General features: G+C 41.0%; 1 protein-coding gene across 1 annotated transcript in view; it reads left to right on the top strand.

The window, feature by feature from the left end:
* The window catches only part of HARS1 (histidyl-tRNA synthetase 1), a 63814-nt gene that overhangs the window by 36899 nt on the left and 12504 nt on the right, over nucleotides 1-14411 (top strand). The window contains exons 8-11 of the mRNA XM_058176167.1: nucleotides 100-193; nucleotides 8840-8967; nucleotides 9051-9293; nucleotides 13318-13434. Coding sequence (XP_058032150.1) covers nucleotides 100-193; nucleotides 8840-8967; nucleotides 9051-9293; nucleotides 13318-13434 — 582 coding nt within the window. The remainder of the gene's footprint in view (nucleotides 1-99; nucleotides 194-8839; nucleotides 8968-9050; nucleotides 9294-13317; nucleotides 13435-14411) is intronic.

The following is a 14411-nucleotide window of genomic DNA, read 5'->3' as shown; positions in this document are numbered from 1 at the left end:
AAAAACAGGAAGAAACATGATTCCAGATTATCTCAGGATAATAGAAAAGAAACATCCTTCATTGAAGCAGAGTATATATAGTTTCGATCTTGTCTACAGATGGCTTGGGAAGATGTAAAAAATGAGATGGTTGGAGAAAAGGGATTGGCACCAGAAATTGCAGATCATATTGGTGAATATGTAAGGCTCCATGGTGAGTATGAAAACAGGTCAGTTTTGTCTTAGTTCTCTAAGGCTTGCAGGCTTAAAACATATCATTCTCTTCTGTCCCATTACTGGTTAAGAGTTTACATAAGAGTTTACAAGAAAATAAAAAGGCACATAATGGGGAATATACTGGCTGTTTGCTGAGCATACTCATGGCTGCCAACACTAAAGCATTCCTTTCGATGTGTATTCCCCATTGTATACTCTTCACTCTCTTGTATTCCCTTCCTCTCCAATCTCTCTGCTCTGTGTGGATGGAAAAAGATGGGACAATGCGTACTGAGCGTAATGGGGATCAAAAGAGAGATGCTGTAAAGATCATAAATGCATGCATATATCATAAAGTTGTTTTTTTCAGCATTCTCGTAACTTTGAACACTTTTTGCACAAGACATTGAGGCAGTCAGTCAGATCTACCTGTATAAATTTAGGTGGTCCTTTTTTAAGATCATTTATACAGCAACCTTTTATTTTGTTTTATTTTTCACATTTTTGAACTGCCCATCTCCCTTAAGGAGGGACTCCTCGAATTTATAATGGTATTAGAGTGGTAGTTATTACCAGACTTCATACTTGCTGTCATAGTCTCACAGTTACATAATCTCAATTTGTAATCTTCTCTATCAACTTCCCACAAGCATAGTCTATGGGGAAGCTGGTAGGAAGTCAGAAACCAGGGTTACATGAGGTCTTTGTTTGGCAACCTGCACAGTTTTTGTTTAACTATGAACATTGGGACTGCCATCACCAAGCAGCATGGTCACATAGTTTTCAGTTTATACCTGCATCACTTTACAAGGGCATTTCCTGTCTCAGTGTTGTTAAACAAGGACTACCTTGTACAGTATACCTGCTTCAACTTGCACAACTTGTACATACAATAATGTGAAAAAAAGTATACTCTCTTTGAGTTGTATAAATATTTGTTTGTCCAATCATCCTTGACCAAAAAGAATTATGGGATGGGATGGGATGGGATGGGATGGGATGGGATGGGATAATTCTTTTCTATCTATCAAGGCATAGTAAAAAATCATTTGTTCCTTAGCAGTTCTTAAAAGTAGATAAATACAATCTCATATGAACAACACATGACATATTACACTGTTTCATCATTTAAGAAAGAAAACCAAAATGAAGAAGCCATGGATGATTCAACAGCATTTAGAACCCACCTTGAGCAGCAATAACCTGAAGTAATCATTTTCTGTATGACTTTATCAGTCTCTCACATCGTTATGGAGGAATTTTGACCCACTCTTCTTTATATTGCTTCAGTTCATTGAGATTTGTGGGCATTTGTTTATGCACAGCTCTCTTGAGGTCCCACCACAGCATTTCAATAGAGTTGAGGTCTGGACTTTGACTGGGCCATTGCAATACCTTAATTCTTTTCTTTTTTTAGTCATTCTGTGTAGATTTGCTGATGTGCTTGAGATCATTGTTGTGTTGCACGACCCAAGGTTACCCAAGCTTTAGCTGTCAGAGAGGTGGCCTCAAATTTGACTCTAAAATACTTTTGTATACAGAGGAGTTCATGGTCGACGCAATGACTGCAAGGTGCCCAGGTCCTATGGCTGCAAAACAAGCCCAAATCATCACTTCTTCACCACCATGTTTAAAGTTTATGAGATGTTTGTGCTAATATGCTGTATTTAGTTTTCGCCAAATGTGGCACTGATTAGGACCAAACATCTCCATTTTAGTCTCATCTGTCCAAAGGGCAGTGTTCCAGAAGTCTTATGATTTGTTCAGATGCAACTTGGCAAACCTAAACTGTTCGCTATGTTCTGTTTAGAGAAAAGAGGCTTTCTTCTGGCAACCCTTCTAAACAAACGATACTTGTTCAGTCTTTTTCTAATTGCACTGTCATGAACTTTGACATTTCACATGCTACCTGAGATCTGTAAAATCTGAAATATGTGTGTGTGTATATATTTATATATTTATTTATATAACCTGGTCTTTGAATCCCAGAAGGATATGGCTAGCTTATGAGAGCAAAATAGCTTGAAATAGATCTATACTAGTCTCCCTTTATTTCTTTGTCAGTAAATTTAACACAAACATAGTTTGTCGTGAGAGTGACTGCCTGGAGGGCTCCTGGATTGGGGCTGAAAGGCGAAAGGGAAGCAGTATACTCCCTCCCATATTTGGGTAGACCAGGTTGCTTCAATGGAAAAAAAACCATTTCATACACACACACACACACACACACACACACACACACACACACTCTTGTGTGTGTGTGTATAACCAAAGACCTATATATATATATATATATATATATATATATATATATATATATATATATATATATATAGGTCTTTGGTTGTTTGGGTTTTCTCCCGTGTAAAATTGGAAGTGTCTTGGCGAAGTTTCGACGAAGTCTCATTCGTCATCTTCAGGCTTCATCTTCGTGCTTCTGGGAGCAATGTGTGATCGCAGCTGTTTCTTCCTTTTAACTGCTAGTGGGGGTTTGAACTGATTGGGTGGGAGCTTGGCTGTGCTCTGATTGGATGGGGTTTTTTCTGTGCTCTGATTGGATGGGGGTGTGTCCTGTGTTGGTGGGGGCTTGGTTGTGCTCAGTCTAGTCTGTGCTGCAGGGGGATTTGAGCTGGTGAGCTGCATAGCTGTTGTTTGGCTTTGTGGTCGTGCTAAAACAGCTGCGATCACACATTGCTCCCAGAAGCACGAAGCTGAAGCCTGAAGATGACGAATGAGACTTCGTCGAAACGTCGCCAAGACACTTCCAATTTTACACGGGAGAAAACCCGAACAACCAAAGACCTATATACAAACACCCGTGAAAACCTCAGAAAACATATATATACATATATATATATATATATATATGTCTCTATATATGAGCATTGTGCAATCTGACCTTGGGGTGAATTTGGTTGGATGTCCCCTACTGGGAAAATTGTTTATTTATTTATTTATTTATTAAATTTTTATACCGCCCTTCTCCCAAAGGACTCAGGGCGGTGTACAGCCAAAAGATAAGAAACACAAAAATATACAATTAAAACAACAATTTAAAACCGAGCATATTATAAAAAATGGCCAACATTTAAAAAATTTAAAATTTAAAATTATGAACCCTAAAATAATAAAACCCCAGTTAGAAATTTAAAAATATTAAAAATATTAAGCCAGTCCCGCTTGAATAAATAAGTGCGTTTTCAGCTCACGGCGAAAGGTCCGAAGATCAGGCACTTGACGTAGTCCAGGAGGAAGTTCGTTCCAGAGCGTAGGAGCTCCCACAGAGAAGGCCCTGCCCCTGGGGGCCGCCAGCCGACATTGTTTGGCGGACGGCACCCTGAGAAGACCCTCTCTGTGAGAGCGTACGAGTCGGTGGGAGGCATGAGGTAACAGCAGGCGGTCCCGTAAGTACCCGGGCCCTAAGCCATGGAGCGCTTTGAAGGTGGTGACCAAAATCTTAAAGCGCACCCGAAAGACCACAGGAAGCCAGTGCAAGCCGCACTGTTACTATTACCCGCGCAGCTGCATTCTGGACTAGCTGCAGCCTCCGGGTGCACTTCAAGGGCAGCCCCATGTAGAGGGCATTGCAATAATCCAAACGGGAAGTGACAAGAGCGTGAGTGACCGTGCATAAGGCATCCCGGTCAAGGAAGGGGCACAACTGGCGAACCAAGCGTACTTGGTAAAAAGCCCTCCTGGAGACAGCCGCCAAATGATCGTCAAACGACAGCCGCCCATCCAGGAGGACGCCCAAGTTTCGCACCCTTTCCATTGGGGCCGATAACTCGCCCCCAACAGCCAGCTGCGGCTGCAGCTGGCTGTACCGGGGTGCCGGCATCCACAGCCACTCCGTCTTGGAGGGATTGAGCTTGAGTCTGTTTCTCCCCATCCAGACCTGTACGGCTTCCAGACACCGGGACAGCACTTCGACAGCTTCGTTGGGGTGGTCCGGGGTGGAAAAGTACAGCTGCATATCATCAGCGTACCAATGGTAACTCACCCCGAAACCACTGATGACCTCACCCAACGGTTTCATATAGATGTTGAACAGGAGAGGCGACAGAATCGACCCCTGCGGCACCCCACAAGTGAGGCGCCTTGCGGTCGATCTCTGCCCTCCTGTCAACACCGTCTGCGACCAGTCGGAGAGATAGGAGGAGAACCACCGATAAACGGTGCCTCCCACCCCCAAGCCCTCCAAACGGTGCAGCAAGATACCATGGTCGATGGTATCGAAAGCCGCTGAGAGATCTAATAGGACCAGGGCAGAGGAACAACCCCTATCCCTGGCCCTCCAGAGGTCATCCACCAACGCGATCAAAGCTGTCTCTGTACTATGACCGGGCCGGAAACCGGACTGGAACGGGTCTAGATAGACGGCTTCATCCAGGTACTGGGGAAGCTGCCATGCAACCACACTCTACAACCTTCGCCACAAGCGAAGGTTGGAGACTGGACGGTAATTCCCCAAAATAGCTGGATCCAGGAAAGGCTTCTTGAGGAGGGGTCTCACCACCGCCTCTTTCAAGGCGGCGGGGAAAACCCCTTCCACCAAAGAAGCATTTATAATTCCCTGGAGCCAGCCTCGTGTCACCTCCTGAGTAGCCAGTACTAACCAGGAGGGACACGGGTCCAGTAAACATATGGTTGCATGTAACTTCCCCAGCAACCTGTCCACGTCCTCGAGAGCCACAGAATCAAACTCATCCCAAATAACCTCAACAAGACGAGGCTCCGTCATCCCGCTTGGATCATCGCAATTTTGGTCCAGACTATCCCGGAGCTGAGCGATTTTATCGTATAGATAACTGTTAAACTCCTCGGCGCGTCCCTGTAAGGGGTCATCCCGTCCCTCCTGATGAAGGAGGGAATGGACCACCCGAAACAGGGCGGCCGGGCGGTTATCTGCCGATGCAATGAGGGTGGAAACGTAAGAACGTTTCGCCTCCCTCATTGCCACTAGATAGGTCCTGGTAAAAGACCTCACTAGTGTCCGATCAGCCTCGGAACGGCTAGACCTCCAGGTGCTCTCTAGGCGTCTTCTCCGGCGTTTCATCTCCCTCAGCTCCTCGGAGAACCAAGGAGCCAATTGAGATCTACGCCGGGTCAGAGGCCGCAAAGGCACGACACGGTCCAAAGCCCCAGCCGCGGCCCGTTCCCAGGCCACGACTAGTTCTTCAGTCGTGCCGTGGGCAAGATCCTCAGGGAACGGCCCAAGCTCCGTCTGGAACCTCTCAGGGTCCATCAAGCGCCTGGGACGGAACCAACGCATTGGCTCCGTCTCCCTGCGATGGTGAGCGACGGTCCGAAAGTCTAGGCGAAGGAGAAAATGATCTGACCATGACACCGGTTCCGTCACTAAATCTCCTAATTCCAGATCATTAAACCACTGTCCAGAGATAAAAATCAAGTCTAGTGTGCCTCCCCCAGTGTGTGTAGGGCCATCATTTACTTGAACCAGGTCCAAGGCCGTCATGGAAGCCTGGAACTCCTGGACCACCGTTGATGACAAGCCAGCCGATGGCAAGTTGAAATCTCCCATGACCAAAAGTCTGGGGATCTCAACCGCCACCCCGGCAAGCACCTCTAGTAGTTCAGGCAGGGCTGTAGTCACGCAGCAAGGAGCCAGGTACGTGATCAACAGACCCATCTGATTCCTATGGCACCACTTCACAAGGAGGGATTCACAACCAGCTATCTGAGGCACAGTGGACTCCCTCGGCTCTAGGCTCTCTTTAATCACAACTTCCACCCCCCCACAATAATTGGCAACTGTCTTGAATGTTTTCCCCTTGTAAATAAGCTTCCTCGCTTTAGAATGATGGACTTTGAATTGTTTTGAAATGGCCTTTTAACCCTTCCCAGATTGATGGGGAGCAACAATTGCTTCTCTGAGACCATTGCTGATGTCTTTTCTATTTCGCATTATGTTAGCCCACTCCTCAGTTCTGGAAACCAACAAACTCCTGAAACTTTGGCTTTTATAGAGATAGTCACACTTGCTGATGATTAATTGATCAAGGGCACTTGATTAGCAGCATCTGTCTGCTACTTAGACTCTTCATACCTATGGAAACAATAAGGGTGTACTTAGTTTTTCACACATGGCTTCTCCATTTTGATTTTCTTTTTGTAAAATAAATGATGAAATGGTGTTATCATGTTGTTCATCTGAGGTTTATTTATCTACTTTTAAGAATTGCTAGAGGACTTCCGGCTGATGTTGTGGTGATATCAGACACAGGGAACAGGTTTTTGCATTCCCTGGGCTCTCTCTGTTTGTGGGCTCGGAGAGGAGCCAAAGCCGCCTTGCAGTGGCAAAGCTAAGGAGGGGTGTCCTGAGAGGCTGCAGGAAAGATTACAACTCTCCTGCTGAGCCCTGGGCTTTTTTCCCTCTATGCCATAGCAAGGAGAAGAGGCAGCCTAAAGATGGCTGCCACAAAGCTGGGACATCCAAGGAATACCTAAGAACTGTACTGGAGTGGAGTCGGTGAACAGTGTCTGAAACTGGGTGAGAAAAATCTTTTTTATTTAAAACTGAACCCCAAAAGATTATCCAGGAAAAGAGAGGCTCACTGCTATTTTTAAAAGCAGCAATTTAACATTTTGAGAAGAATTTTAAAATTGAAGGAAAAAGAATCAAAGAAAGAAAGGCAAAAAGCTTTAAAAATACAGAAAATTGGATTTTTAAATTGGACAGGTATTGTTTTGGGTAGGCATTTCAAAATTTACTCAAAAAACTAACATCATCTTTATATTTTGGATTGCTACCATTAAAATTGGATAAAACTGGTTAATATTGTAATTTGACTTAAGATTGCCACCAGCTGACAAAAGGAAGGCATAACACATTCTCAAAATCCTGGAAATACTTGGCTATTGGAAATTTAAACGTGAGAATAAGAAATACATTATTATTAAAGTGACCTCTGAAGGTTACAACACAAGACTGAATTTATAGAGGGACTTATGTAGGTTCTGGAAAAACATTTGAGACTATCCAGAGGAACAGGTCGATCAGCTTTGGGATATATGGATTTATGAATATTGAACTTTTTGAGAAGTGACTTTAGGTTTGAATATATGGTTTTTGGATTATTGGACAAAAGAGGGACAAAATAAAACTAAAAGTGATGCTCCACCAGAAAGAAATGAGTGGAATTTGGGAAGAAACAATGTCATTAATTCAAAGTATGAAGAATACTTTGACAAGAAACTACAAGGAGATTATGAATAAAATGCAGATCATAGATGGAAAACATGATACAAAGGACAAGGAGTGACCAAGACACCAGGAAGAACTAATTGAAAGAGTGGATGAAAAAACAGAACAGAAAACCAACAAATAAAACAAGAGGATAAAAAGGAGATAACAACAAAAATAATAATGACTAATGAAATAAGCCGAGGGGAGAGTATTTTAAGGGAATTAAAAAAGGAACTGGAGTTGCAGGAAGACTTTTTGGAAAAGAAATAGGAGCAAGAGTAGATATTTTGAAAATTAAACAATGGGAAAGGGCAGAGAAGGGAGAAATGTTTAAAATGATTCGTCAAGATGTGGAAGCAGAAAGAGATAAAGATATGGGAGGCAAGCTAAGAAACGAACAATTAAATCTTTAAAGCAGGCAAGAGAAAATGGATAGAAAGGGAATATTTTTAAATATAATAGTGACATAATTAAAAGTTAGAATAGGGATGGAAATTCGAGAGAGGAGGATTAATAGAATACACATTTTAATATAATAAGGTGAAGTAATAAGAGGGAAAATCAGAACTTGAACGATGGTATTATTAAGTATGCTTGAACAATATGGTGATTGGCATAAAAATAACATTGAAACATTGAATAACTAAATAATGGAAGATTATAACAGCATAATTATTTGTATTAGAACCATATAAGCTTGCTAAATGTAACAAATATGATTAATAATATTTTATTTGTATTAAAAGGAATGACACTCAGAATATGGTGATTGGCATAAAAATAACATTGAAATACTGAATATCTAAATAATGAAATATTATAACTCAACATAAATAGGTGTACTGTTACCAGAACAATATAAGCTTGTCAAATGTAGTAAATATGATGACTATTATTTTATTTGTACTAAAATGTATGACACTCAGGTGCTGCACTGTTCACACATTGATATGTTCGTAAAAAAATAAAAAACTTGGCGGAAAAAAGAATTGCTAGATGATTTTTTACTATGTCTTGATACGTAAAACCATAGAACTCAGAGGATGTACTTTTTTTGACATGACTATATTCCAATTTATCCAAAAACTTTCTACTATTGACCTCACCCCATTCCTAAGAGGACCATAAGGGGCGTGCATAAGCGCACAAACGTGCCTACCGTTCCTGTCCTATTGTTTTTCTTTTCTTCTTTCTATATATATGCTTATACCTCCTTATATTTACCCATATATGTTTATATACTATATAATCTTTTGTATGATTCCTACATATATTGTTGTGACAAAATAAATAAATAAAATAAAAATAAAATAAAATTTTAGAAGAAATGAAATTGCACTGCATGAAACAAAAGAGAGTTGAATGAAAGGATAAAGGTTTAATACTCCTGCTGAAACATTCATACAGACATCAATCCTATATGCCTTATTTCTACAGGTGGGCTCAGTTTAATTGAACAATTGCTCCAAGATCCAAAGCTGTCACAAAATAAACTAGCTTGGGAAGGGCTTGAGGAAGTGAAACAGCTATTCAAATATTTGGACATTTTTGGCATTTCAGATCAGGTAAAATTCTATTCTTTGTTGTTCTAATTACATTGAGCTGAGTGTTTCTATTCTGTTTATGAAAGTTCTAAATTGTTTTACAGATTTCCTTTGATTTAAGTCTGGCTCGTGGTTTGGATTACTACACTGGAGTAATATATGAGGCTATCCTTCTCCAGCAACCAAATGATCATGTAGAGGAGTCTCTTGGTGTTGGCAGTGTTGCTGGAGGTGGTCGTTACGATGGGTTAGTAGGGATGTTTGATCCCAAGGGTCGGAAAGTGCCTTGTGTTGGAGTCAGCATTGGCATTGAGCGGGTCTTTTCCATTATGGAACAAAAAATGGAGGTAAAGATTGTTTTTTTTAACGTGAAAGCTTCTTTCTGATTAGATTAGATTTTCTAGAAGTGGGTAAAATGTTTGAAGTCAAAATGTTCTAACCTCTGGTCAAGTATATCCCAAGTCAGATATCTGTTCTGATCAGGGAACAGAAATGTCAGTGTCAGGAAAATAAGATGTTTCCTTCTCAAATTTTTCTCCACATCTCTTCTAGTGTTTTTTCTCTCTGTGGGCTTCTGTGTTTTTTACCATTTATGAATGCTTTTTTCTAAGAAAATTGAGTCCAAATTCATGTTTTATGTATTGAGTTCTGGATCTGATTTGCAGTCAGATTGTTTGTCCCTCGTCATTATTAATTTGCATTCAGTGAAATTGATGCTCTGTAAATAACTATCCCTCCATGACAGCCATTTCTACAACAGTAGTCATCACAGCAAACGAGAGGGCCTCCGGGGGGTGGGGAAGGCCGTTTTCGCCCTCCCCAGGCTCCTAGAATGGTTCTGGAGCATGAGGAGAGCAAAAAACGGGCCTGACCCTCCGGAGACCCTCCGGAGGCTTGAGGCAGCCTCTTTCCTGACTTCTGGTGGGACCGGAAGGCCTGAAAATCAACTGGCCAGCGCATGCATGCGCGCCAGAGCTGAACTAGGGCAACGCTCACGTGCCCACCAATATGGCTCCGTGTTCCACCTGTGGCTGGTGTACCATAGGTTCGCCATTACAGGACTAGAGCATTGGGCCCTATCTAACAAATGAAATTTGGTGGTGAAAGAAATAAGATTTTACACTTAAGAAAAAACAAACGCACAAGTACGGAAAAGGTGGTACCTGAGTGAACAGCAGTAATTGTGTAACAGCAGTAATTGGGACCTAGGAGTCCTAGTGGCTAGCCACTTAAATATGAGTCAGTAATGGACTGCAAATTTGCAGATAACACCAAGCTGGCAGGAATAGCCAGCACCCCAGAAGATAGGCTCAAGTTCCAGAAGTATCTCAACAGACCTGAACACTGGGCCCTGGAAATGTTGCATCCAGTTTTGGTCACCACAATGTGAAAAAGATGTTGAGACTCTTTCTAGAGTGCAGAATAGCGCAACAAAGATGATTAGGGGGTTGGAGGCTAAAACATATGAAGAATAGTTGCAGGAATTGGATATGTCTAATGTAGTGAAAAGAACTAGGATGCCATGATACAATACATAATCAATCATTCAGTGTGTCATCTGTGTGCGTATTTTGTGTCGTCTTCTTCTTACACCTCCTATCATCATCATTTCTTGGTATTATCCATTTATTTATTATACCATTCTCCCCAAATTATTCATTTGTTATAACATCCTACCTATATATACCTCTTCTCTAACCAATGGTAAAAATGTCCCTATATCTTAAAATATTCTGATTCTTCTCTTTCTTTAATTATCAAAGTCAATCTATTCATTTCTGCACAATCTAATATTTTCTTAATTGCTTCTCCTTCTGAAGAGATTTTCTCTGCTTTCCATCTTTGCGCAAATACTATCCTCGCTGCAGTTATTACATGTATAATCAAATATATGTTTTCTTTACTAATTTTCTCTGGTGGGATACCCAATAGGAACAGCTCAGGTTTCAAATCTATATGTTGTTGTAGCATTTCTAACCATGTTTTAATTTTAATCCAGTAGTTTCTCGCTTCTGAACATGTCCACCACATATGATAATATGATCCTGGTGTCTGATGGCATTTCCAACATTTGGCTGATTTATCTTTAAACATTTTTGCCAGTTTTATGCCACCTATAAAACATTTTATATTGGTTCTTCTTATATGGTGTGGACATCGTTAATTTATAATTCCTTTCCCATAGCTGCTGCCATTTGTCTAACTCCATTGAATATCCAAAATCTAATTGAATATCATTGTTTCTTTTACCTATTGTTCTTCTAATTCAATACTACGTAATTACCATATTTTTAAAATTATTTTGTCATCTGTTTCTGTGAGTATCCTATTTAGATCTGTCATTTCTAAGTAAAAACCATATAATTTTGCATCTTTTTCACATCTTGTTTGTATTTGCATATGTGTATACCAATCCATCTTAATCCCCTGTTCTTGTTATTTCTTGTTTCCTCTTCAATTCCCTCTTATCTGTTAATATATCCTTATATCTAAGAATATTTCTAAAATTAATATTATTTGGGTGTATTAACACTTCCATTAACACTAACATAACCATGTTGGTATTTTCAAATAATATTTATCTCTTACTTTCTCCCACACTAATAATAATGCATTTCTTACATAATGTCTTTGAAAATCCGTATGCATCTTACTTCTACCATACCATAAAAATGCATGCCATCCCAATTGCAAATCGTGTCCTTCCAGAGTTAATAGTCTTGTATTTCTTAGTTCAATCCATTCTCTTATCCAAGTCAACACTGCTGCCTGGTAATATACTGTAGTTCCCAATTCGGCAGTCCAAATCCTCCACGTAATCTTGCCTCCTGTAGTATTTTTATGTTGATTCTCACCACCTTCCCTTGCCATATAAATTTCCTTAGTATTTTATTAAGATGTTCAAAATAAGTCTTTTCCACTTTTATTGGTATTGTCTGAAATAGAAACAATAGTCTTAGTAATATATTCATCTTTATTGTTGTAATCTTTCCCATTAAATTTTTCCATTTCTCCAAATCTTTCTCAATTTGTCGTTTTAATTCATAATTATCTTCTTTTATTGTTACACATCTTGAAGTTAATTGTATTCCTAAGTATTTTACTTTCTTCATAATTTCTACACCTAATTTCTCCTTTAGTTCTCTTTTCTGTTTTTCTGTAATATTTTTCACCAATATTTTTGTTTTCTCCTTGTTTATTTTTAAACCTGCCACCTCATATTCTTGTATTTGTTCTAATAGTTTGAGACCAGCAGTCTTCCAATATTTGAGGGGCTGCCACAGAGAAGATGGGGTCAATCTGTTCTCCAAAGCATCTTAGGGCAGGACAAGAAGCAATGGATGGAAATTAATCAAGGAGAGAAGCTAGAACTAAGGAGAAATTTCCTGACAGTTAGAACAATTAACCAGTGGAACGGCTTGCCTTCAGAAGCTGTGGGTGCTCCATCACTGGATGTTTTTAAGAAGAGATTGCACAGCCACTTATCTGAAATTGTATAGGGTCTCCTGCTTGGTTGGGCGGCTGGACTGGAGGACCTCCGGGGTCCTTTCTAGCTCTATTATCCTGTCTTGGTATTCTGTTATTCTTTCTATTATCACATGTATATATCCCATCCCAAAGAAAGTCCGGAATGGTATAGGAACTCCTGCTATGGGCAGGGGGGTTAGACTAGAAGACCCTTCCAACCCTATTCTATGATGTTTGAATATGTTTGGAAAGTTTTCATCATTGTACAGTAAGCTTGGGAGACAAGCCAGGTTTGTTTGGTTTTTTGGAACATCAACATGATGAGAGACATCATAGTACCTTATTTTTCAGACTATAAGACACACTAGTGTTATAAGATGCACCAAGTTTTCAAAGAAGTAAGTAAGAAAAAAAAAGTTTTTGCCCTCCCCGGCTTCCAGGAGCACTCCGCTGGCCTCCCAAACCCTCTGCACACCCCCTTTTTTTTTTTGCAAAAATGGGCCCGTTTTTCACCCGTTTTGGTGAAAAATGTGGTACACAGAGGGTTTGGGAGGGTCTGGGAGCCTGCAGAGTGCTCCTGGGGGCTGGGGGAGGGCAAAAACACCTGCTTTTACAAAAAACTGGCCCATTTTTCACAAAAACATTCTGCAGGCCTCCCAAACCCTCTGCACACCCTGTTGGGCCCATTTTTTGCAAAAATGGGGCGAGCGGGGTGGAACTTCAGAAGACCAAAAATGGCTGTATTCGCACCAACATTTCCACCCTCGTTTAGGAGGGAAAAAAGTGTGTCTTATACTCTGAAAAATATGGTAATTTATTAAACCTGAGTTGCATGTATGAATTGCAGTAATGTTCTTATTGTATTTTTATAAATCTCTCCTCAACTCTTTTTTTCTCCATCAGGCTTCTGAAGAGAAAATCCGAACAACAGAGACCCAGGTGCTTGTAGCATCTGCTCAAAAAAAACTTCTTGAAGAAAGACTAAAGCTTGTGTCTGAGCTGTGGGATTCAGGAATTAAGGTGCATCTTAATCATATCTGGGTCAAGCCAATAATTAGAATTCTAAACTATACCTGAGTTTTGTCACAAAGAATCCTGACTGATGCAATATAGCTCTTCAGTAATATAGACCTGCAATCTTTTCTATTTAAAACCTGATAATTTAGCCCAATTAACAGTGTCAGCTTGATCATCTTCTAATGCAACAGGTATTAGCTTCTTAGCTAATACTACAGGTAGTCTTTGAGATACAACAGGTCACTTAACAAACATTCAAAGTTACAACAGACACTCTAATATTACATAAGATCCTGTTTCAAAATTACAAGGGCTGCAGTGCTCCTCTGGTCATTCGCCCTTACAACTGACCACAGGGATGCTGCAGTGCCCCTCCACTTCTTTCCCCCCCCCCATCCCACATCGCCAGGACCCTGTAGCACTTGCACCTGCTCCTCACATGCCTATCACCCATCATGTTCACCTTTTGAAGCTCTCTGGATGTCAATTTGGGGAAGGCAGGCAGAGTTGATGTGTCTCTGAGCTGCGCAGAGACAACTCCAAGGTAGCTGCCATTGTGTCACACCTGCTCGTAGGCAGAGAGAAAGTGGCAGTTGCCAGACAAACTCATTCATTTTACTGCCTAACAGGGTCTGCACACTACTGCAGAAGCTTCTAAACACTGTAGAAAGCTTCTGCAGCACTATGCAGACCTCATTAAGGCAGCAAAATGAAACAGTTTGTCCCTTGTTCCAGAACTGCCCATGTGGCTGCACAAAGAAGCAATCCATTCCAGTGCTCTAGAAGGCCTCAAAGGTCTTCAAAAGGTAAGTGAGGAGGAGGGTGTTTGATCTGAGGGGTATTAGGCCACAAGCCTCAGGACCCAATGGGAGTGGGAAAAGGACTGTTGGGACCCATTGTTGTGTGTGGGAAGTAGAGCACATAGCATCTCAGGCAGTGGGGGACACCTTGAGAGTCAGGACAGGCGGGACTGGGTCTGT

The sequence above is a fragment of the Ahaetulla prasina genome, chromosome 3 (genome assembly GCF_028640845.1).
Source record: "Ahaetulla prasina isolate Xishuangbanna chromosome 3, ASM2864084v1, whole genome shotgun sequence".
Lineage (NCBI taxonomy): Eukaryota > Metazoa > Chordata > Lepidosauria > Squamata > Colubridae > Ahaetulla > Ahaetulla prasina.
Note: the sequence above shows the minus strand (reverse complement) of the source record. Positions and strands in the feature narration are given on the sequence as shown.